At 41.0% G+C, this 25,620-nt stretch overlaps 1 protein-coding gene across 1 annotated transcript in view; it reads right to left on the bottom strand.

Annotated features, from left to right (window-relative positions):
• Nucleotides 1-1,904: 1,904 nt before the first annotated feature.
• The window catches only part of RASSF3 (Ras association domain family member 3), a gene marked incomplete at its 5' end in the record, with an annotated part of 94,239 nt that continues 70,523 nt past the window's right edge, over nucleotides 1,905-25,620 (bottom strand). Inside the window, 4 exons of the mRNA XM_080636725.1 lie at nucleotides 1,905-3,005; nucleotides 3,362-3,477; nucleotides 4,566-4,833; nucleotides 6,124-6,231. Of these exons, the coding sequence (XP_080492851.1) occupies nucleotides 2,856-3,005; nucleotides 3,362-3,477; nucleotides 4,566-4,833; nucleotides 6,124-6,231 (642 nt within the window). The 3' untranslated portion in view covers nucleotides 1,905-2,855. The remainder of the gene's footprint in view (nucleotides 3,006-3,361; nucleotides 3,478-4,565; nucleotides 4,834-6,123; nucleotides 6,232-25,620) is intronic.

Raw genomic sequence — 25,620 nt, 5'->3', positions numbered from 1 at the left:
CAAGCTGCATCTCTCCACATGATTTACTGCTACAAGGAAGGCTCATTCAGCATCACACAAGCATCATAACACAAGCTTCAGGTAAGGGAAAATAATAATAAATAATCACACATCACAACTAAGTATTGCCAACTTCAACTTTAATAATGGAACCATCACTTTTTTTTTTTTTTTTTTTTACCATTTCAGTAATAACTTTAAGGGGAATAAAAATTTCCCTACAAAAATAAAACTAAGCTTGTCAAAATTATAAACAGTTTAAAAGTTTGTTTTTAAAGACATACATTTTAATGTTTCCCTGCATTCTCCCCCACCCCACCCCACCCCTTAATCATTCTGGTACCATCATATAATGAAACGAAAACTGTTTGCAACAGAAGTTTTGACTGCTCAATTTGCTACTAAAATTAAAGAGAAAAACTGACTAGGCTTGACCACTTCTTTTAAATTAAAGCTGTTGTAACCGCCATTGTGTAATAATAATTAAAAAATAATAACCCCCCACATGACATCTCACAATCATTAAGCGTGGACTAAGACAAAATTAAAGTTTATTTTGGTCCCCCACCCCCGCCCCTTCACCCCAAATCAAGACTCATAGTGCATACAACACTGAGGTTTTTGGCTAAAGTAAATGCAGATGCGCCTACTTAAAGAGACTGATAGTTTAGTTCAAGTAAAATCAAAATTCACATATTTTTATATTCCACTTTTAAACTCAAACAGTGTTTAAATATGAGCAACAAATGGTTCGATGTTGACAGCAAATATCTAATGATTACACAGTTATGGGTAGATAACATAAATTAAGCAGAATTTAACAGAAGACCCACCAACATGCTGCTGCCTTCATAGAAAAACATTGTAACAAGACATAAAAGCATTCCCTGAACCATTATAAAGTGTCTCACTTGAGGATAATGTTACTAACTCACACATGCACTACAATGTTACATGTGAAATTAAAAAACAAACAAGATACGCCTTATATATACTTCATAGTTAGTCCTACTCTTAATTTATCTTAACACTTTAAAACATTTATGATTGTCTCATTAAGCTTGAAAATTCTTTTTACCAAAAAACACCTGTGAGGAGTTTAACGAAGTCTTACTAAGGAAAGGAAACAAAGGCACAATAACATCAAACTAAGGGGAAGAACAGAAGCATCTTGGAGTTTCACATAGTATCCATTAGATGTCACCAGAGTTTTAACAATTCCTTGGGAATTTAAAACGAACACCCTAAGGGTGGAGGGAAAAAAAAATCCCACCACCTTCTGCTGCTCTTAAATCATTAGCACCTCCCCCCACCCCCACCCCCATATAACTCATTTCCTCTCTGGCATGATAATGTCTAAAGTATCAGTTACTCAAATCTGCCTCATGCTTCTATTGCACACCCACTTCTTTGGTTTCTTTTGAACGTGCTTTTTTAGATAAATAACTCTGAAAGAACAATTATATTTACATTAAAGTAAAAAGATTTCTTGCTACATCTTTCCTACTTTAAAATCAAGTAAATCAGCAGTCTGCAGAATTTGGTAATCACTTTTTCAATTAAGAATTTAAAAACTGTAAGGGAAAAAACCCTTCTGAATTACTAAAAGCAAGTTACAGAGCTCAGTCACCAACACAACCAATAAATGTCAATTTTCTGCTAAGCTGGAAACCTGAATGAGAAATTCTACTTTCTTTGCCTGACCGAGCCTTTAACAAAGAAGCAGAGGAAGCTATTTTTGTCTTTCAGATATGATAATGCAAAATTATCCAGCCTAAAAATAGATCACTGAGCCAGAGGAAATATCTGACTTACAGTAAAGACCAAATGTATCTGTAGTTATAGCTTATGTCCAAACACTTGCTGGATGAGTATTTTTCACAGAGTTGAGATATTGACCACTTTTCAGAATTCAAGCAAGCAGCTTTTTAGCTTTGCTGCACTTTTCAAACCCATACTATGAACTTATGGAACCACCTCCTCCAATAATTACTTGTATGTGCAGCTCCATTTCCATTCTTTTTTCGCTTTTGCCTCTCGTTCCTTCCAATTATTTCTATTATCTTTATTTCTTTTCCAGTGTGGATTTATGCAGTTAAAAAAACCATAAAACTTATTCACAATATTATAACATCCTAAAACTTTAATCTTGTAGAATTACTATTTTAACTTTCCTCTCTGTAAATACTATTTCCATTTAAAACCAGTCCTCCTCTATCAGCTGCTAGCTCTACTCTTTCAACTCTTACCTTCTTTTCAACTTTCTCTTTACCTTCTCCAGAAAGACCGTTTTAAAGCCTTTCACAAATTTCACAGAACCAACCACAGGATCTCATATGCCGTCCATCTATAACAGTTCTCTCACAAATTATACAGTAACTGTTTGAGAACAGAAAGGTAGTGCAAATCAATTTCATCTCAAAAGATAGTGCTCCAACTAATTCTTGCCCAGTTTAATTAATTTTTACTTTAACCCATCAATTTGCACATCCTTACTTGTAAAGCTACTATTAAAGCAAAAAAGAAACAAATAAAAAAAAATCTTATTTCATAGCATCCTAGAAAATCGATTACAGTTTCACAGCTTGCACCAAGATAACTTGGAAAACTCTCTAGGCACGCAAAGGGTTGCAAACTGATGTACAAACATGCAGAATCCCTTACTTGTGGGTGCAAGATGTTAAGTGACCTGGCTTACGGAACTAAGTCTATAGCAAAATTCAGGTACCCTGGCATCACAAAACAGTCTTCCCAATAAAGAAAACTACTCTCTGCTGCTCTTTATAGGTTGGGTTTGGCATGCTATATTGACATCTGGTAGCGTGCATTTTTCCTGAGTGTCCTTTGGCCCCCTTTTAACCAGGTTTCCACACCCCACCAAGGGCTTCTTCAAGTTTGTCCCTGTAAGCTGCGTAACGCTTCTTTAAGATTTGCAGTTGTTCATTTTCCTCTTTGTCCAGTATACGCAAGAAGTTTTGCAGTTCAGGAATAGTAAAAGCTTCCCACTGGAAAAAGAGAAAAAGGGGAAAAGATGGATGAGCTGATCACAAAATATACAAATAGTTTATATAGACAGTATTTTTAAACAAAATCACAGACACTCAAAACAATTTCAAACTGGACCAGTATCAGGCACCCTCCTTCCAAATCTTAAGGATCAGAAAACATTTTCCTGTCTTAAACTGTGTTTTGTTCTGCAAGTAGCAGCGGGTCAGTCTAACCACAAGGTAAATATAACAAGAAAAACCAAAAAATTCTGCTTCTAAAAAAAATGGACCTTCTTGTTAGCACAGATCAAGAAGGAGCCCACTCATCCATAATGTTAAACAAACACACAGAAACAGCACGAGTGTTAACATACCATGACTTCTCCAGTTTCATGCTCACGTAAAACAAAACTAAGCATTTCTGGTTTGGGGCCTGCCACCAAACGCAGGTAGAGGGGATGTTCCCGGTCTGACAGCTTGCATGTATAAACTGCAGGAGAAGAAAGTCATGATTTAGTTATCATCTTCATTTATGGTGTTTCAAACACTTTGAATGATTAAAGCTAGAAAATCTCAGAGATATGCATGTGTAGCCACAAAATTTACACATTCTACATACCGTCTACATCTAAGTCTACATACTGGTTTGGAGGAAATGAGTTTTAGGGAGGAGCTGAGCAGGTGACTGATGGCAACACTACACTCACGTAGGAATGAAATGGCCTCTAGTCAACACAGTTCACCATCTGAATACATGCAGGGGAAAAACATAAGAAAAAAACCCCACACCACAGATCGGTTGATCTAACTAAGCATTTAAAACATCAGAGCTGTGGTATCACCATTCTGATACCTTTTCCACTTAAAAAATCTCTTACACAAAATCTAAAAGACAACTCCGCCTGCCTGACGCGGTTGGTGTGACTGACAGCCAGAAACATCTGAACTCCCAAAACTGCCCTCAATGTCCATGGAAGAAGGTGGAATCTATATGCAAGAACACAAGGTTGGCAAAATGTGCTTTTCATTAAAAATACCTCTTGTATCTTCTGCTATTTCCAAACACAATATACAAGAAACTAACAACAGGCAGTGTGCTGGGAGAGCCGTATGCACCAATTGACACACACAAATACAATGGACATGCCCATGATGCTCGCCACCTCAAGAGCTGTCTGCCAGTGCAAGGACTTCAGGTATCCCAGTCACCAAGGTTTCTCTGATTGCTAAAAACCTGTCCTGGAATTTGGTCTCACAAAGCTGCAGTAAATCAGGCCAGCTGAAATTGAGAGCCTGATAAGGGGGCATACCAAATAAAATATAATGGACTGCAAAGCACAGGAGATCCCTGTGGATGGCTTAGTATGATACTCTGTCCTTTGTGAATCACCCTGAAATATCCCCAGATCATTTACTTTCTTACACTTGCTACCTTTCATAAGGAAAAAGACAAGAGCGAGCAAGACTGTCACCCCCATTTATCCGAGTTCTTCCACCCTGCTTATTTCAAGTATTCCTGTGGCAGCACTCCCTCCCCAAACCCCTTCACTACCAAAATGCCACAAGCCTAACTTATACCTTGGTCTTCCTTGTGGCAGCGTTTATAAAGTGCAAACTTCGCAGGGTTGTCAGCCACGAAAAACTTTTTGAGCAAGGCCTCGATAACTTCACGAACAGTGTTGGTGCTGCTGATGTGAAGGGTATTCACACAGCCCTCCGGCAAGTAAAAAGCAGTTTCATTATTGCTGTGAGGACATCTGCCCTGGCTCTGGGAAGACTGCACAGTGATCGGTCTGCATAGTTCCATCTGAACTTTGATGAAGCCAGTGTAAATCCCATTTGCATTCTGCAACAGGAGGAAAGTACTGAACTGTTAAAATTAGTAATGACCAATTGCAGCCTATTAGTGGAGTAGACAGATTAAAATGGTCATAGCAAACACAAATGCCACTGTAACACATGACATCTTGTAGGAAAGGTATTGTTTCAATAGTTCAGACATTCATTCTTTCTGGTATATCTGCTGAATATTTTTTTTTCCTTAATAATAACTACTGGGTTCCAAGAGGATTAGGATCTCATCAAGCAAAATGTACTACAAACAAGTGGTGTTTTCACATTAGAAGAGAACTATGAAGTGAAAAAGACCACTGTCATGCATCTTTAACAACAGATTTTATACAGAAATTTTTTCCCACATCTCAGCTGTGCTTGTCAAATCAGTCTAAGGCATTTCGATGCTCAAATTGCATTGGAATTAACAAAGAACCAGAATAAATCCCAATCTAATCAACATTTCAAATTCTTTATTCCAGTTGCTTCTGAAAGATAAAACAAAACTGATCAAAACTTACTGAGCTAGAAAACTTTAGACAATCTGGTTTTACGCACAGTAAGCCCTGACCCCCATGCAAAACAAGTAATAAAAATCTTTCTAGTACATAGTCACACTTATATGGCTTATTGATACAATGGAATTTCAACATTTCCACATACTATAGACCCAGAGGAGGATGTAACATATCAGAAAACCTGGACAAGGCAATGACTGAATTGCAGCTTGCTGTGTTTTATTAGTATGGTCTGCACTGACCCTTAGAACTAGTCCACAGTCCTCGGCAATAAGAAGTCTGTATGGATTCCACTGTGTGTTGTCTGTGTTCTAGGGGAGGGGGGAGGAAGTCTCCTGAAGCTGAAAACCCATACAGCTACTCTGAAAATTAAGTCTCCTAGAATAAATATTTAAATTTGTTAACTTCTCTCATTGGTTGAGCATCTTCATCAGAGAGATACCTGACAAAAATTTATCTACACAAACAAGACAAATATATCTTCACGTTTACCAGCGGAAGATTTTCATCTGACAAATTTACATCTCAGTGTCCCTCCAAGTTTATCTTAAACAACTTTCAAGTGGTATATGCATTTGTTTCTACTACAGTTTGTTTCAATCCATGTAAAAGAGCCACATGGATAAAAACATTCCAGATGTGGTATTTAATTACCAGATCTAAGAAAGAGCCTTTTACAAAGGCATTAAACCAGGGTTTCATGTGTAAGATGCTGAGAATAACATGATTCACTACAAATTCAGTTGCTCCTATTAAAAATTACAGGAATCCTATTCAAAACTTACCAAGGTCATCTTTAATTTATCAGTGACAGATGAATTGTAGCTTTGTATCTTCTCTTTAACTTCTTCTTTACTGAGATAAGCATGAGGTTCTCTCTCCTTCTGAACATCCTTCAAACGACAACAACAGACATGGCAGTTTTAGGAAACAAAATAAAACCCAGTTCATACTTTGGATATGAGCATTCTTAGTCCAAATAGTAATTATTCCACAGAGGCTCCACATACAGTAATTAGCAGTGCAGCAATAGAAAGGATTAACACATTAGGCAAATCAAACAGAAAGAACACTTGGACTGAATGGAGATGGTAAAAATCAACACACACAAAGGCACTTGTGCCCCTTTTTTGCCAACTGTTTTCATTGAAATGTTTATCAACAGTATATAAAACAGTTCATCTAATTCATGGCTTGATTTGCCCCTGTCAATGCTATGCAATATTGTTAGGAATACAGTTGCAACTTTCAGGAAATACTACTTAGAGCACAAATGGGTATTCCTAAACAAATGAAGAATACATAACAAAACAGCAGCACCTACTAACAAGAAACACCAACAACCCCCACACGTGCCAACAACATAAGAGCATCCCTGCATTCCAACGTGACAGACAGCAGGTTATGCACAAGGTCACCAACTATTACTTGAACCATCACGAGTAACCCTCTAGCTGTATCTTGTTACATGAAATTTGTATTTTTTTCATAGGGAAGGCCCTATTCAATTTTTCAACTGCTGCTTTTATGAGGTTGCTACAGATCTTATATGCAGCAGTAAAACCCATCCCTGGAATTGGATTTTATCCAAACAAACATTTGTTCCCAATCCGTATTCCTGCAGCAAACTGGTGTTATAAATACACCCTGGTTTCTATCACTAGTATAAATGCCATATATAGTATGAAAGAGTTTCAGCTCTCAGCTTTGATGATTTAAGACTTCACTTTGAAAGGGAGAAGCTCTGAAGAAGGTTGAAGCTTTCGGGGCACATCTGAACACTAGAATATAGATTCACTGTATGGACAAACTGTCAAGAAACAGGTTTTCCAACCTGTCCTCACAAGCACATCCCAGCAGAGCTTATCCTAAGAAAGGACTTTCCTGACTTCAGTGGCCAGCCTTGTGTCACAGTCTTTTGGACGCCACTCAGCACACACCTGGCAGGCACTTCAGTTTGCCAGAAACAACCCCAAAGATGAGCACACCTGGTGTGGAACTGCAAGTTTCCATTTGCCAGAAACAATCCACAGAACTTTTTCTGTCTCCTAATTTAAAACCAGCTAGTTTTAGCTCTCTTGGGCTTAGTTTTTAGTCTTGCTTTTCCTATATGGTATTTCACTAAATGACACACTGGAGCAGACTTTTTTCCCCGAAACTATAAAAAGAAAGGTGTGGTCTGAACAGAGAACTGGAAGCCAGAAATGTGGAATTCTGATCTAGGCTCAGATACTGATTTCCTGCGTAACACAGAGAACATACCTTTATTTCGCAGATGAGAAAACTGAGGCAAGAAAGAACACCAGTAAAATACAACCCTCCCATTAGTTCCTCAAGCACAACTCTAAGATTGTATAGCATCTTGCACAGCTGCCAGACTCCACCTAGTCTATTACAAAATACCAAATTACTAAATGATTTCAAAATTCAAGTCTATTCTCACTACAGAAACCGAGCATTCTTGTCCTTCTGGATATTTTTTCTCCTCCTTCCCCAAAGTATCATCATAATGACAGATACAGCTTCCTTTAAACCGCTCGCTTCGTCTCCACAGAGGCTCTTACAGCTTTGTGGTGTTCTGTTCAGGGGCAAATGAGTAGTTATAAAACAAAGCTGGCATATGAAAAAAAAAAAAAATCCAGATAGATTTCTTTCTTTTTCCTCTGAAATTTAAGTAAATGTTATTGCTGTTTTCATGCTTAAAAATACCAAAACCAATGACCCATAGTCAGAGTCTGGAAACATGGGCACTCTAACGCCAGTCAGATGTTAGTCAGTCTAACTGATGACTTCAAATAACGTTGTGGGAGGTGGCCAAGACAATCTCAGCAGTGGATACTGAAGGGATATGGGACAGTCTGCAGGCCTCTGGCCATCAAGGTCTGACAGAACATTTGTCATCTACATGACTGATTTCAAGAATTCAGGCTTTAACTTGGTATGTTCCTTGTCTGTGTAGCTGCAGACAAGCCCTTTCACACGGATACCAGCCAAGACTCAGCTCTCCAAGAGACAAGCATGTTGTGGAGTTCATACCTCTCCAATCTACTAACACTGCTGGTACTGAACTTCCAATGATGGACATAGTTTTAATATTTATCGTAATTCCATTGCTAATTGTTCAAGCAGGAACCTCTCATCTGCCCCGCCGGAGCCTACTGTCACCATGATTACTGAAGTCACCCACAATATTCATTATCATCAAAAAACACTAACCAGAAAAGAGGAAAACACGTGCCACCTTTCCTATATTCAAAACTCAACCTTTGGTAAAAACAAACCCAACACCCACACAGCTCACGTTAACTTCTGTGAACCTTAAGAGGTTTTATTTTGCAAAAAGGACTTTTAATAACTGTAGATGACAGAAAGAACTCATTGCCTTTAACTGGGGGGAGGACAGTGGGGAGCACGTATGTGAGAATGCAAAGAGCAAATAACTTCCTTCTGTTTTCATATAGGAGAGCTTTCATACACATTTCTGTTCTCCCAAGAAAATACATTTTTCTAGCAAAGTGATAGAAACTTGGTCAGGTTAGAACAGACACAACCCATGAGATCAGTCTAGTCCTGTGGACTGCCATGGAACCGGGCATGACAAGCAAAACCCAAGCACAGCACCTAAGCAAGATAATTTCTGATAAGACTCACTCTTTGGTGATGCCCTGGATTCAGGTCTGTAACATGTATTGCAGAATACAGTGCCAAATGCTAACAAGGCTCTTGATAGAGCCAAATGTTCACGCAAGAGCAGGCTCAAGGGTGCTGGAACTGATGGCAACAATGAGAGAGAAAGGGGTGGCTGCACAAGTTGGCAATAATCCTGGTAGCAGCTCCACCAGGCCAGTGATGAAGGGGACAGGGAAACAACCAGTGTTCAGAGTAATGCCAGTCTTCTCAGGGGTGGCTCTGGTACAGAGCTGTAGGTCACTGGGCATCACCAGGGGACCTGCCATTCCCTCAGCTGAGTTAGACATGATTCCCTACGTGAATGTACCACTGGAATTTCCACCTTCTTGCACCGGCTCTAGAGGCTGGGCAATTTTGTCACAGTTTAATTAAGCACATAAAAAACATACAGCCCTGTTTACGCAAAAGCCAAGATAAACTTCTGTAGCATACTGCCAACAAATGCAGTTATAGTTCATTTTCTAAACAACCAAATATCTGTCTCAACTAAGTTTAACAGCATGTAGATTATACAAGACTATGAACAGAATACAAAAAAGGACTAAAGGATTAAAACATCGAAGAACAGACCCAATTCCATTCAAGAAATGGATTGAAGAAAAGACACAATCTTTGTGTACTTCAATCATCATTGTCACTCCAGTCCACCATCCTTGACCAGGAAGACCAGACAGTGAACAATGGAAGATCTGTCACAGGAAAGGAAAAACGACTCTGTGCTGCTGAAAAACTAAGTCTGAGATCTTAATGAACTGATCTGGAGATACCCTCCTGCTCCCAAACAAAAGCTCTAAACACTCCAACTGCACACACACATTACTTCAACCAAGCAAACAAAAACTCCTCGCCAGCTAGACATCAGTGCCTATAGAAAATCACACTGCTGTCACACAGACTGCAGAGACAGTAAATCTCACATGACTGTTGTCAGGAAAAAGCCAACAAAGGAATACCTTCCCGAATTTATTACGAACAAGAGAGCCTCAGCCCACCATGATTCACTGGGTCAGCTGCTCTCAGTGAGTATCATTAAGTAGCACACACATACTTGAGGCACCTGTGTATTTTAATTTTTCTAATTATACTTAAGCAACATGCAAAGAGAAGTTGATGGCATACATTTTTTCCCCAACTTTCCTGAAGCTGAATTGCTGTCAGTATACACTGGCACATAACTTTTGCCATACAGCTCTGCCTAGCCATGTTTTAAGTTACAATAAGTAAGTCTTCTTTGACCAGCCTACTTAGGTGGATGGAGGAAGACTTGGCAAACTCATTTCCCACAGCTCTCTTACTTCCTTCTGTCCTTGTCACCTTGTACCAGGACCCACTAAAACCAAAAGACCTCTGCTAAACTCTGCTTAGGTTGAGCAGATCAAATTCCACTTTGTTATCTCAGCAGGTAATTTTTTCTACAGCTAAACCTGTAGAAGATCTTGAGTCACCCAGTATAACAGCAGAGTAATTATCTCCACAATATGCTTCTATCCTGTTGCCCTTGAAATGGCCTCCAAGTAGCTGAAGCCAGACCTGCTCAGGGTGGGACTACTGGGAAAGCAACCGCCCTCAGTTGTTTTAAACAAAGGAGCAAGGGCATTTGAGAGGTGAGATTTGGATGTTACAGCCAAGTACATCTATCGGTTCTTGTGACTGCTCTGCCTGGCCTAGTGAGAGGGGAAGCACTCCATGTCACCTAGTGGGTCACTCAGCCCAAGGTCAAAAACTGCTTTTTCCACTGTGGCCTTCCTGTGCCCCTCAGTTGTGCTCTGCAACCCCTGGCAGAGCTCCGGGGAGAGAGAGTGCACTGCTAGGCATGAAGGGTGGCATGCTCCAGCCAGCCAAGTCATCTCCATTTGATTCAGAGGCAGCTGATTCATCTCCAGCTCTCTACAGAACGCTCAGCATGCACACCTCACAAAATTCGTATGTTGGGAATTGTGAAACCGCCTTTCTGCAAAAGAAGGCCTGGTGATGAGTTTCCTAACCACAGATCCTTGCATATGTCACAGCAGCAGAATGAAGTGCAGTCGGCAGAGCGGTTCACACTGTGTCTTCTGTCAGCCATGACTTCGATGTTGCTGAGCTTAACAGTGACACTTCTGGGTGCTAGTGTTCAAAAAAGGAATTTTCTCCATAAAACAATGTACAAACATTTCAATGTTATTTTCACCAAAACCAATCAAACTTGAGTTTGACTCCTCCATCACTCAGCCAAATGACACTCTCAGAAATGGCTGCCATGTCACCACCCCTTCCTCTTCCCGCCCCAATTAAGCATGTTCATCAGAGCTCATCAGAGCTCCTGGTCTCCTTCCACTCCCTGCTTCTCATGTTATCTTCAACTTCCTCAGCCCAGCACAGATGTGAAACACAAAAACTAATTTCAAGGAGACAGCTGAATACATGAGAATCCATACAGATGATGTATCTTGGTCCAAAACACTGCTTCTGCTCTGAGCTATTAACTTCTATGAAAATGATGCTGTCCTTCCCACACTTACAGCACACACAATTGGTGGCCATTTGCATCAAAGCCATTCCTCAGGTCAACCAAAGCAGTCTCAAATGAATTTCCTAAGCAACAGCTGCCACTGAGAGGGAAATGAGGCAAGTGCTTTAATTTTCCCAAGGGGAATAGCTGGTATATTTCATTAGAGCTCATGATGCAATGCCTCTTCACAGTTGAGCTTCCCCTCAACAAAAAGGGTAGAAAATGTTTTTTCTTTATCACCTCCATGTACATCTCATTTATTGTATCACAGATGTTTACAGAAACAGCACTCTCTTTGTAACATTTATGTTCAGTATAAAGCCCCCCACAGACTAGCTCAGCAGGAATCCTCAAGGAAGACAGTTAAAACTGCACAGATTACAATTAACTGCAAATCAAGTTGTGGTGCCCAAAAAGAATCTCATCACATCAGGGAATTTAATAAACTGCAAGGCTTATAGTTACTGCCAAACCCTAGCCCTGCATGCAGTAAAAAAAGTGCTAAACTCAACAGCTAGCAAGCTGCCATGGGATGAGGCTGAGAAAAGGTTCTATAAAGAAAAAAAAAAAAAAAAAAACAAACAAAACGCAAAACCCTGAAGCCAGGATCCTTGCTCTGAGACAGATGTATGGGTTCCCTAAGTGGGGAAAGGCCTCTATGAAGGGTTACAGAAAGTCTCTCTCTTCTATCCAATCTCCTGTCCAATCTAGAAATTAGCATCTCTTAAGGAGTGGGAAACCAAGCTCCTCTTAACATTTTGGCTTCACAGACAAAGGAAAATATAATGGATGAAACGTTAAGCTACCCCAAGAACATATTAAAATATGTTCACAAGAAACATGAAAACAAGAAAAGAACCAAAGACCTGTGGGAGCTCAAGCAAAATTTTAAGCTATGTCTGTCTCTATTCCCTGTCCTCACATTTCATATTAATCTTGCACATAGAGTGAACCTTGATTCAGTCAGACGAATCAAGACATCCTGATCTTACTGTGATCTTACTACTGATCTTACAAAATTGTGGCCAGGAATAATTCCTGAAGTAAAACACTGAGTCTTTGACAAATGAGAAATGCAGCCTAATCTACATTAAAAAGATTTGTTTGGTTATAGCAATTCCAACTAACGTGTCCTACTTATCAAGCTTGCATTAAAGAAAGAATTTAACTAACAGTGCTAGCATACAACAAAAAAGCCCAGCAGAGAATACAGGAAGGAAAATAGAGAGAGAGACTTCTGATGTCAGTTGTTGCTACTTCTACAAGCAAGAACACTATTTCCTACAGCCTGCCAGCACTCCCACAGGAAAGAAAGAAAGAAATTGAAACCCTGCAATTAAATTGTTTCAAAACAAACATTTTGCTTCTCCCTCATCCTAACTCTCCTGGGAGCACAGCAGCCTTGCCAGCAGCTTCTCCTTTCACCCACATGTGATCTTCCTTTATTTGAAAGCCTGACAATCACCAGGTAGAGCTAGTGGCCACATCCACCCACAGGCAGTCAGAGACACCAGAAGGAGAAGACTAAATGAGGGCAGGGTGCCTGGGGAGAAGTATTGGCATTCAAGCATTTCATCATCTTACAGAGCTGCACCTTGAAATTTCTGTGTCCTCCTGACTGGGGTGAGGTTGCTCTCTGGGTCAGAGGAATTTTTCCAATAGGATGGATGTAGGCAGAATTCCCTTTGTGCACCCTGCATGATGCAGTTCTCACCCCTGTCAGTGGCACACAGGAAAGGAAGCAGTCTCTCCTTTAGAAAAAGATCTTATTTTTCTAAATGGGTTTGGCTGACCTGAGTTAAGTAATTACCCTGACAGTCAGAGCAAGTCTAACTCGCTTGAGGAACAGCCTGCACCATGCCCTTCCGAGGCAGCAAGAGGAGCGGTGCCTTCCCAGGTCAGGTGTATGATGCATCCAGCCTTGTGTTCTGTCTCCAACAGCAGCAAAAATAAAGGCTATTTCGAGCAAGCACATGAGCCTTTTCTGCAGCCTATCTGCTGGCATCCACAAGTGTTGTAGCAGGAATTCAGAGGGCACCTCCCTTCCAAGTGTTCAGTGTCCATTTATGGACCTGGTGTCTATGCAGGCACATGAACCCTTTAGAACCTGCCCATGCTGCCTGTCTCTGCATTTCCTGCAGCAGCAAGTCCCAGAAATTCATGTCTGCAGTGTGAAGAAGTGCCACCTGCTTTAAGCTGATCTTCTATTAAGGCAGAAGATGAGTTCTGTTAGATACACTGAGTATCCTTTAATCCTAATATGGCAGGACCCTGTGAGCCTGAGTTTCACATTCAGCTTTGTGCATCACCTTTGTGAGTCTGTAAACCATAATCACACCCAATTTTTCTTCTCCACAGTGAGGAACCCTGGGCTCCTTAGTCTTTCCCAAGGCAGCTGCTCCATCCTCTCAATCATTTTAGCAAGGGGCAACTGCAGTAAGCCCTTCTATAGAAGTGGTGATTGGAGCTGGGGGCAGACCCCACAACAGAGGTGCAAAGCTTAGATGCTCTTTGCTTATCTGTTTGTATACTACAGGTCTATGAAAACTCTTTACCTAAGATGCCCATGATGCAACAGGGTCTCTCTTCCAGGGCACTTCCGTATGTGCTTAAAGAAATCCCCGTGAAATTACCACAGCTTATAACTGTAGCATGATTTTACAAGGTACAAGCATTCCAGTTAGTAAGTAAATACTTGTTACTTTCAAACTATTTGCAGGTTTTTTCCAAATACCAACACACCACTTGGCACACTATCAAAAGCACTAAATGACAAAGGGTAAAGCAAAGCATTATGGCTCCTGTCTGACCTCTCTGATGTAAACACTCAGCTGTTTGTATGGTGAATATCTTTAAGCAGCAGAGAAACAAAGCAAGAACTCTAACTTCCCCTTATTCCTTTTAACAAATTATTTTCCTTCAAACAGAGGCAACATAAACACAGTTATTATTCAGGTGCTGTGAAAGGAAGGCTAGAAAAAGGAATCTGTTTCTTGGTGACATAAACAGTGCTTAAAAAGCAGTGCTTAAGTTTATCATGACATCACCTCTGAAAACCCTTAGTTACAAACCCTGTCATACCCTATATGGCTGTACTTTTAACTACTGGCACACAACCCAGTTTTAAAAAGCCAGTCATCAGTTTAAAGTGAGAACCAACTGTATCAAGAATAGTATCAGAGGCTTGCCTTTAGATTCTGTCCTCAAAGACACAGCAGGTTTTATATAGATTTGTACTTCTTTCCCCCCCATATTATGGCATATTATTAAAACAATACATTACATGATCGAAGTAACATTTCACAGCTATTTCAATTTTGCAAGTTTCAGTAAAACTAGATGTATGAAACATCACAAATAGTAAAAAAAACTAATTCAGGTCTCCCCTCCAGAAAGCATGTGAGTTTTGACTGCTGGCTATTTAATTAGTGAAGGGGTTTAATGAAGTAAAATGGATTACCAGCCTCTTTGTGACCTGTGGCTTTTAGCACACAGTTAGGAAATAAGCTTACACAAGATAAACCAATTAGGTTTCCATAGGATATCTTGAAAAGAAGGTTAAGTTTGGCCTGTAACCTGAGCTATTAACACAGTTAGCAATCAGACAATTAAGTAATATTAGGACCAGGGGTCATTCCACCACAGCATTTGCATGTGACCCTGCAATGCAAGACTCCAATGTTCTCCACCTAACAAGAGGCAGGAAGAGGATGTCTGCAGCAACCCCTCAGGTCTTCAAATGCAGTTATCTGCATTTTACATTAAAACTGGTACTGGAAATCAGCCAGCCATTCCTTGGGAAGCACAGCGCTGGAAGAGCCAGCATTGTGCCAGGCCAAGGTGTGCAGCCTGCTTCTTGTGGTTACTGCCAGCACTTCCCAAGTCTGGGCCTTGTCCCAGCAGAAGCCGGGTGATGTGCCAGCTTTCACCCTGTGTGTCAAACACCATTTTACCCAAAGAGCAACATTCCCTTTCCCTGATTGGTTGGGTAGTTCAGAGATTGTGTCATCAAACTGGTTTTTAATCCTTCTGACAAAGCCTGCCTGAATTGAGAAAAGGCAACAACTTCCTAACCAGGCCCAGCTTCGGGGCTGGTGTTCAACACAAATGGTCATGGTCCCACTAACCAAGTCATTTTTGTTTGGATTTGTTTTACTTGAAAGGAAAAGGGAAAAAACAGACTTCTTAAAAATTGCACAGTAACAGTTCTCATCTAGAAACATCACGCAATGCACTGGGCTCTTCAGGTATAGCACATCCCTGACAGTTTTTCCCTTATCATGGACACTACAATGAAAACAATGTTGTTCAAAAAGATGCACCATCTTCTTTAAGCAAATACTGCTTATGGGGAGAAGTTCCTTGTTTGAGGAAGATACAGTTTCCTAAAAAACTCAAAAAGTTACTGCTACTGTCTCTCTCTTGGTCAACCTGCCACTGATCTCATATTTGAAACTTTTCTGAAGGAAAAGCACCCTCCTTCACCACAGATGCATTCAAAAGCCCACAAAATTATTAAAAAAAAAATATTTAAAAATATTAAAAACCCTGAAGTAAAACCATCTATTTTTCAAATAAAATCAGCATTTTAAAGACTTCAAAAGCCCATAACAATAACCTTGGGGGGGGGGGGTGGGTGTGTAAAAGTTGTAAGTAGTCATTGGTATCTTTAATAAAAAGTACACATCCTCTAAGCCAAAGAATCTGAAGTATCATCTTAATATGTTGGATATGATCACAATAAAACTGCCATAAGCATTTACAGGCAACTTCTGTAACATCAAATGGCAACAGCTATGTAAAGCCTAATGAAGTTTGCAGTGAATGCAGGTCTCCTTCAACAGGGCAAGCTAGGTTTTCATGAAATAAACCTGTATGAAGTATTTCTACCCTAACACTACCTCTCTCACTGCACTTTGTGTAATTAACACTTTACACAACTCCCACAGAAATATTATAAAAGGCACCTGCCTCCAAGGGGCATTGAGGTATTTGAATTAGATGTTTCACATAGTGCGGGCAAAAGGAGACACCCCTGCAGTCTAGCCTGCATGAAGGATTTCTTTCTTCTTTTACACTCCAGAAAGTTTCTATCACTTGCCACATTTCATTAACAGCCAACACACTAATGACTGCACCCTACTGTACAGTCTTTACATTAGCACATTTTATTAAAAAGTAGGGTGGTATCCCAAACACATTTCTGAAGCAGCAACTACAGCCATCACCTTCGCCTACTACTGCCAGATCCAACTTGGCAAAAATTCAGTTCATTATTTCAGGAAAGAAAAAAGGAGAGGGACCAAACTGGGTGACCATCTCAACACCACCACCATAGAATCATAGAATAGTCAGGGTTGGAAAGAACCTCAAGATCATCTAGTTCCAACTCCCCTGCCATGGGCAGGGACACCACAGTGTAAACTTTCATTGACCTTAATGATAGGATTTTACTTCTCTCTTGTGTCCCCAACCTTAAGAGGTCAAATGCTGAAAAATAAATGCCAGAACCCTTTAGTCAGTTATCTCAAGGCTGCAGCAAACAGGTTTTTTTTTTACTTCTTTCCTCACCTTTGTTCAGTTTTACTGGAGTTGCAGTTTGAACTTACTAAAGCTTCAGAGCTCAGACTTCTTGTTGTGCCAGTAAGAAGGCAAATAAAGAGAAGAGGCTTGAACCAGTCTTGGATCCAGCTTGTACACATCCAAGTGACCTCAAGCTCAACCTCGGTACGGTGGTACTCAACCTTCAGATCTCTGCATTGTGAGGAACCTCACCAACTGGTTCAGCAATATCATGCCTTGAATAAACTCATCAGCATGGTAATGACAACTTGCTTTCTGAGAGGTTTTAAATCCCTTGGTTTTTCTACACCCTGTTTTTATTACTCATGCATACATTTAAAGAAGCTACCAAGCACTTGAGCTGGGAGCAGAGTGGGACAGACAAAAGGACAGGTTTCTTCAGAGCCCATATGTTCTCTAAAAAGAAAGCGAAAACATGCTACTACCACTACAAAAATTGAAACCTGCCACCAACCCTTTTTGCAAAAATACACTTGCTGCCTAGTTTCTGTATGAATTTGTTTTCCAGAACACACACGTTTATTTCTCACAAATGAATCCAGATGCCTCAAGATGTAGACTTCCACGCTGGGACAATTTAGGAGATTATTGCTTTTAGCTGTATGCCTCATTCTCTGCTAGACGCTACTGCTGCCTCAGAAACCAGGGTCGGCTGTCAAAGTCCTCATCTAGTAAGAGACACATCACTAGGCTGCAAACACCTTCTACAAATCCAGGAAGCTCCTTTATTAATTAGGATAAACACACTATTTTTTCTTTTTTGCAGCTGAAAAAGAACAGGATAAACAAATTGAAAACATAAGAACTAGCAGAGAAAACTGGGGGCTTGTTTTATTTTTGTACAGGTTAAAAAAGTAAGGCCATAGCTTATATAAACAACCATTAAACAACTCTGCAGTGTAAGAGAACTGCAACACACTAAACACTTCACCACACAGGTCTCAGCTTACCCAAACACTGTGCTAGCCTGGTACCATGTATAAGCACACAGTTTACACCACTAACATCTTCAGTGACGACATGAGCATGCTGCTCCCTCCTGGTCAACTCACAGTTTCCTTCTCATGGCAGACAATTCTGTAGTAGGGAGTCATGTCAGAATTACAAGGCAATTGTTACAATCAATCATGTTTTTTAATGACATCAATAAGAGTGGGGTGATACCAGTGCTATTTAGATCAATGCTGGTGGGATGCGGTAGAGAGGAGAATGGAGTAGGTGGTCATAACGGGTAGGAATTCAAGGGAGGTGTGAACAGAAGACTTTAGAACAAGGTTAATGAATATCCCACTGGAAAAGCTGGATAAACAAACTTTTCTTCTGAGGAAAGGTCAGAAGAACAGCAATTAGGCTGCCTGGAGAATGGGGATTGCTTGCTTACAACCCAATGTTCAATCCTGACTCCAAACACAAGTTATTTTGCCATGCTGGAGAGTGGCCATCAGGAAACCAGAGAAGGGGGGGAAAAGATTACATGCTTTGTTCTTAAGTAGCAAATGGGAGAACGTGTTGATTTTACAACAGAAAGTTTAAAAGTCATTCCTTTTTCCTTTCCAAACAGCTATTTCCCTGCTTTTACAGGCAGGATGTTACAGGCACAAGGAAACACAGCTGCTACTCCACCTTTCCTTATACCCAACGTCGGCTTCAGGAAATGTAATTATGAAGCTCATGAAGGTATGAGATCTGTTAGAGCTGATACGCATTTCAGGTGGAAGGAGAAGAGAGCCCACTAGAATTTTTCATTAAATACCCCCACTCTTGTTAAAGAGAACAGGGAGAACTGGTGCCCATCACACCCTCTGAAAAAACGCTTTCAGAAGACAGGACACAATAAAAAGGCCAGGTCACCTTATGGACAAGCACGGGAGAAGGTGAAAACAGTAGAATCAAAGTTTCCTCAAACATCAAATTCTGCAAAGCAAAACCACAAATTAAGTGCCTTTTAATGAGTCCCTTACATACTTTTGTTAATGACTCCTGAACTTTAACAGAAAATATGAAGAATCTTGATGTTTAATTCACATTTTCAGAGGGCAAAATAAAGCAAACAACCTGCTATCAACTCTTTTTGACAGAGGATCAAAATGGAAGTTTAAACAAAAAACAAAAATCACCCAACTGAAACACAGCATTTACCTACGCCTACAAACTTAGACTTCTAAAGTTACTAAATTATAACACTTACTTATCTTACCATGAAAGTTTACCAAACTCAAAGGCCTGTAAGTAACCCTATTACCCCAAGAACAGCTCTGGGTCCAGTCTTGTTCAACTTACTCATCAATGAGCTGGATGAAGGGACAGAGTGCACCCTCAGCAAGTTTGCTGACAGTACAAAGCTGGGAAGAGTGGCTGATACACCAGAAGGTTGTGCTGCCATTCAGCGAGACTTGGACTGGCTAGTGAGTTGGGTGAAGAACCTAATGAAATTCAAAGGCAGTACCTAGGGAGGAATAACATCAAGTACCTGTGCAGGTTAGGGCTTGACCTGCTGGAGAACAGCTCTGCGGAAGATGACCTGGAAGTCCTGGGGTGCATCAGGAAGAGTGTGGCCAGCAGGTCAAGGGAGGTTATCCTCTCCCTCTACTCTGCTCATGTCTGGAGTACTCTTTGTCCAATTCTAGGCTCCCTGGTTCAAGAAAGACAAGGAACTACTGGAGAGGATTCACTGGAGGGCTGCAAAGATGATTAGGGATCTAGAGCATCTCTCTTATGAGCAAAGGCTTATAAAGCAAGCTCAGCTTGTTTAGCATGGAAAAGAGATGACTTAGGAAGGATCTTACCAAATGCATACAAATATCTTAAGTGATATGTATTAAGTGATGGTGTCAAGAGGATGGGGTCAGACTCTTTACAGTGATGCCCAGTGACAGGATAAGGGGCAACATGCACAAACTGAAACACAGGAAGTTCCACTGGAATATGAGGAAAACTTCTTTGAGGGTGGCAACACTAGAACAGGCTGCCCAGAGAGGTTGTGGAGTCTGGAAGTGGGTCCTGTGCAGTTTGCTCTAGGTGAACCTGCTTTAGCAGAGGGCTTGGACTAGATGATCTCCAACCTTCCAACCCCAACCATTCTGTGATTCTGTAAATGGAACAGTCAGTTCACATCCACTCTTCCACTGAACACATATAACAAAGGGTCCACTAACAAGGCCTCTCTAACTGCAGACTTGCTGTGTGTGAAAGGACCTCAGCTTTACACCTCAACCAAACATACAATGAATTAAAAAGCATTTTTTTCTTATGTTCCAAACCTGCACTAGCAATTTAGTCAGAACACTGAAATTCAACCGGATTTCTATCAATAGGTCCTTTCTGTAACCTGATTATAAAAACTCTTCAGATCAGCAAATATCACAGGTTCATGTAAAAGACTTCTCTAATGCCTAGTTGCACGGTGTAGGGAAGGGGGAGAGGAACACAGTGCAGAAAAAGTATTCAGTTTTCTATTTTTTAAAAGGAATTCATTTAGCATCCAAACAATTATTTCCATCTCACTGACTTGTATTATGAATGCCAAAAGTTACAGTAGCATAGTAAAGTGTGTCACCTTAGCACAAGGCATCCCTGAGCCTAAGAAAGTTCTGTCAAGATGGCAGAGCTTTGTCTTTGATTAAGACCATTCATTAGTAAGCCCTAATAAAATGAGTTATTCATGCAGTCATTCATTAATTAGTTAGTAAATCTTAATGAAAAATCAGTATAGTTACATAGGCTCTATAAACATACCAAGGTGACACACACCTATGCCCATGTATGCACACACAGAGCAAAGAGTTTTATAGAAAAAAAAAAAATAACGTGGCAACATCAAAGTGTGGAAACATGGGGACTTAAAGGGAGCTTACTACATGCTTTTAATCAAATAGTTCTTATGATGCAAAGAGGGAAGAAACCAGCCACAGCTGGCTGTAGTATTATAAAATCAGCATTTCAGAAAAGCAGTCTAAACAAGCAAACTACAAAGGATGCAAGTGATCCTAAGAACAGATAATGCTGTTGGGTGTACAGCTTGAGATGCCACCACACCTCCCAGTTTTGCTTCAGTAAGCTGCATTTTATTTGTAATTTCTCAATCTAATATATCTTACTCATTTACATTGTTGGAAAATTAACAAGAGCCCCAAACATCTTACAGGCTTAACCAGACTAGGAAATACCACATTTCTAGAAGCTTAGTCCTATCCTAAGGAAAGGCACTGATCAAAACCAGCAACATCTTGATGTTACTGGTAATATAAGGAGCACATGCTCTCCCCTCTTTGTACTCCTAAGCAGTTTTACATGGCCACATAATTATACTAGAAATGAAGCACACCTGCTTCCAGCCACCTTCCCACACAGGCACACGGCATACAGGTTGTGCAGCCCATAGCAGGACAACCAAGGAGCCTGCTCTGGGACATGCCTTCCCAAGACACCCTCAGCACCCAATGAAGGGGCAGGCGCTGTGCAGACTGTGTGCCATGGTCCCCTCCTATCACTGGAGTCACAGCTCTGTGCCCCAATCCACAAAGGAAAAAGCTGGGCAAAACACATTTATACTTCCCAATAGAATCAACCCTTCTGAGTGCCAGTTATGGAGCTGTCCTCCTTTCCTGATCGGCACATCCCCAGAGTCCATCAGCCACCACTATTTGCTTTTCCTGCCCATGCAGGACACCTGCTCCCAACTGGATTGCAAAATGCTTTGAAGGGAACTCACATGCATGTAAACAGGCAGGTGTGACGCTGCCATGGAGTCACGCTTTTATTTTCACTAGTTCAGATGTTGCCAATAGAACAGGTAACAGAACAGTTTTCACCACAGAGATATATATTTTTATATGTTAGTAATACATGATAGGAGATGAGCAACTGACTGCTGTAACTGGAGATACACCAGCAGCTGCTGGGTGGAAAGAGGTTCCCTGCCAGCAGGCAATGCAGCACCAGCCGTTTACAGCATCTTGCCCCCTAACTGGGGGCACCAAACACACTTCTATATATTAGGACTGCTCACAACCTGTGCTCCTACCCCCCCCCCCCCAGTACCACTTTGCAAACTGCCTCTGGTTAAGAGAGTACTTTGCCAATGCAACTGGAGATTCCTGTGAGTATTTTGCAAATCAGCTGCAAACAGTAGGCTTCGCAAACCTTTTCTAAACGTTACACTTGACAAGTAATCTCTGCACCCATAACCTCAGCACTCTTGGGTTTCGGTTTACAGTAAGTCCCGTATATCTCTTCAACAGGACATTATCCGGAATGCTGAAATTAGGATACTAGATTTTCACATTAACTTCTTTAACATTACAAGATCTTCCAGATCTGACTGCTTCAGCTCAGGAGTACTCCCACCAACAGGGCTATATTGCTGCCTTCCACCATGACAGATGTTTGCAAATGTTCTGTGTCCAAAAACCCCACTGATATTTGCTGCCTGGATCCAAGCTGTTAAAGTGACCGCATGTTGCTGGTAGCTCTGGAGTAGAAAAAGCACTGAACAAACACAGTATAGTAAGATTAAAAAATAAGAATTAACATAAAAGGAGCCAAAAGAGCACAGTGATCCTCATTTAAACTTATGAATTACAGAACAGAACTCTCCCCACACCCAGACAGACTTAGGAACTCCCAACATCCAGCTTGCTTATGAGAAACAAGAGCCATCAAAACACTGCCAAGGGACACCTGGCCCCTCAAGAGACTTCTCATTTACTTTCTGTGCAGCTGCATAATGGGAGAAGTCAGGATTTTTCAGTCCTACACTCGAACTACAAATGACAGCCAGTTCAGATTTTGCCATGTAGTTTTAAAATGAGGTATAATCTAGGATTCCTTAATTCCATGCCTTGGAAGTGAAGCATTGACCAAGTGTAGGCCTTAAGCTTTACCATAAACTTGAACACAACCATTAAGTAATGGATTTAAGTACATTTAATTGGAAATAAGGCCATGGAAAGGTATTAAAAATGCTCTCATGAGACAAATACAGCACACATCCAAGTGCCAAATCTGCAACAACTATTTGCAAACAGATTACTTAAAATGAACACAAACCAGAACCTCAAAAGCATGTATTGACCGAAACCGTGGCAGACAGCAACAGCCAATTTTAGTTGATCACAACTTCAGCAAATGCTGAAAAGCCCGGGCCAAGGTTCACGATATGACATATCAAGACAACATTTTTCCCCTCTTGAAACTCCAGCCAAAACTGCTCCATTGCAGCAGAGGGAGAAGCTGCAGGGAAATGGTGGGTTTGTCCACAATAGAAATTGATCTGAGTGTCTCTGGAGCAGCTGTGACTGTGACAGAAGAGCTGTGGAGTCCAGGAAGATGACAGGGAACCAGCAGGGAAAGGCAGCACAGGCACAGCAGGTCAGGACCACGTGCTGAAGGAGATGCATTTACCTGTGAGTCAGAGTTGTTGCTCAATTCAAGGACCACCTAACTGTTTAAATAAATGCATCCATCTTTTTGAGCAGCATCATTATACTTGTTCTCATCAACAATCAAATAAAACCTTAGAACAAACTAATTCATTTATGGTTTATCATCAGAATGTTTTCCTCACACACTTGCAAACATGAGCCTTTTTAAGTGTTCTGTGGTAGTATTTTTATCAAGCAACTGTAACTGTGAGGCTCGGTTAGCAAGATCCCTTGCTGCAGAAACTGGAAGGAGCCCAGCAAAGGAGGCAGGAACAGCAGGAGGAACCTCTCAAGTGAATTTGGCTTGGCAGGAATGGGTTCCACCCTCGCCCTGAAAAGGGAGTTTTAAGTACAAAAATATCCACAGATGATTGCTAATGGCAGGTTCTCTCCTTTTAGGGGAGCTGACTTGGGACTTGATAGTAATTAGGATCTGCTGGGTTATGAACATTCGCATCTGCAAGCAAAGCAAGCACGTGCAGGATCTGTGTGTTCTCTGCAATGAGGTATGTGCAGGAGTCCGTCACATCTATAGATCTAACCAGATATTTCTTACTACACAGAGGAGGGAGCAAAGAGGGGGACAGGATGGAAAAGGAGACACTGATATGGATCAAAGCACGTCAACAGTTTCCTTCCCATGCCAGGTGATGCAGCAAGACAGGAGGAGTCAATTCCAACAGACAAATCCAAGTTCCATATTTGAAGAACCCTAGCACATCCAAGTTGCCTGCATGTGGTTGTCATATTATGTCCAAGGTGTAGTGGGCTGTCTGCAACCCATCAAGTGGCAACAGGAGACCAGGCAGGATACACATCCGACAGTACCCAAAATGACACCAGATATCTCTGGTTTAAGCAACTGAGTCCCAACCTATACATCAGCTTGGTGGTGAGCTGAAGTGCTCTCAGCTCCGCTGCCAGCATTGCCAGTGAGACACTTACATGCACACACTTGCATGTAGGTGTTTTAGTCCAGAGCTGAATTCTACCCCAATGCCACCAGCAAGAGGCAGACTCAAAAACACCACAGAAAGACAGGGTGTTTTATGCAAGTGACAGTTCATCTGTAGAACTACATGCACACACTTGCATGTAGGTGTTTTAGTCCAGAGCTGAATTCTACCCCAATGCCACCAGCAAGAGGCAGACTCAAAAACACCACAGAAAGACAGGGTGTTTTATGCAAGTGACAGTTCATCTGTAAAACTTCATTGTAGAACTGTAGTGGCTTGCAAATCAAAGAGACTAGAAAAATGTTCTGGCAAAACACCACCATCTATTTGACCTATTTCTCTACTCTTCCCCTGGCACACACCATTAGCAACTGCCAGGTGGGATACTGGTCTAGAAAGATCTTTATTTTGACTTCATACAGCTATTCACACGTTCCCCATGTTTCAGCATCCACTGCAAAATGAGAATATCGCCGCTGGTGACTGCCAGACAAGCCCTGCACAGAGCCTGAGGTGAATAGCCAGGAATCACCCAATCAACCCTCACATAACACGAACTTCTTAAAGCCAGAATCATGAGTAGTGGTGTACTTGCAGATGGGAAGAAGCTGTGTCAATATGTTATTACTAGAAGGCACGTTCACAAACATTTGTGAAGTATCATAGCAAAAACAAAAAAAAAAAAACAGAACAAAGAAATCCATGTTGAAATGATGAACTCTTCTTTTAAAGTAAGCCTTTGAGATGGTGCAGGAAACTTATGGCCTCATGCCACATATTCCACAACAAGGAGAAGGAGAAAGCCTTGTTAAGATTAGCACCATATAGTCTGTGTGCTGGATGAGGCACAGAGTCTGTGGGAGGGATGCTGGCAAGCAATAACATAATTAAAAATCATAACCTAACCCAGAGAGACAAGGAGGTGAAATGATGCTGGCTTTTCCAAACTACAGACAACCTGAGTTATCCAGTGCTCTTTAAAAATCAACACACATACACTTTAACGTGGTCATTTATAAAAGAATTATTTTATGACTTCGAAAGCACAATCCAGAATTAGAGTACCATGGGGCTAGCATTCAATGAGATGTTTTCAGATGAGAAATTACACCTAACTTCACATGACTAAGCCCTGGCATG

The sequence above is a fragment of the Psittacula echo genome, assembly GCF_963264785.1.
Source record: "Psittacula echo genome assembly, chromosome: 1".
NCBI lineage: Eukaryota > Metazoa > Chordata > Aves > Psittaciformes > Psittacidae > Psittacula > Psittacula echo.
Note: the sequence above shows the minus strand (reverse complement) of the source record. Positions and strands in the feature narration are given on the sequence as shown.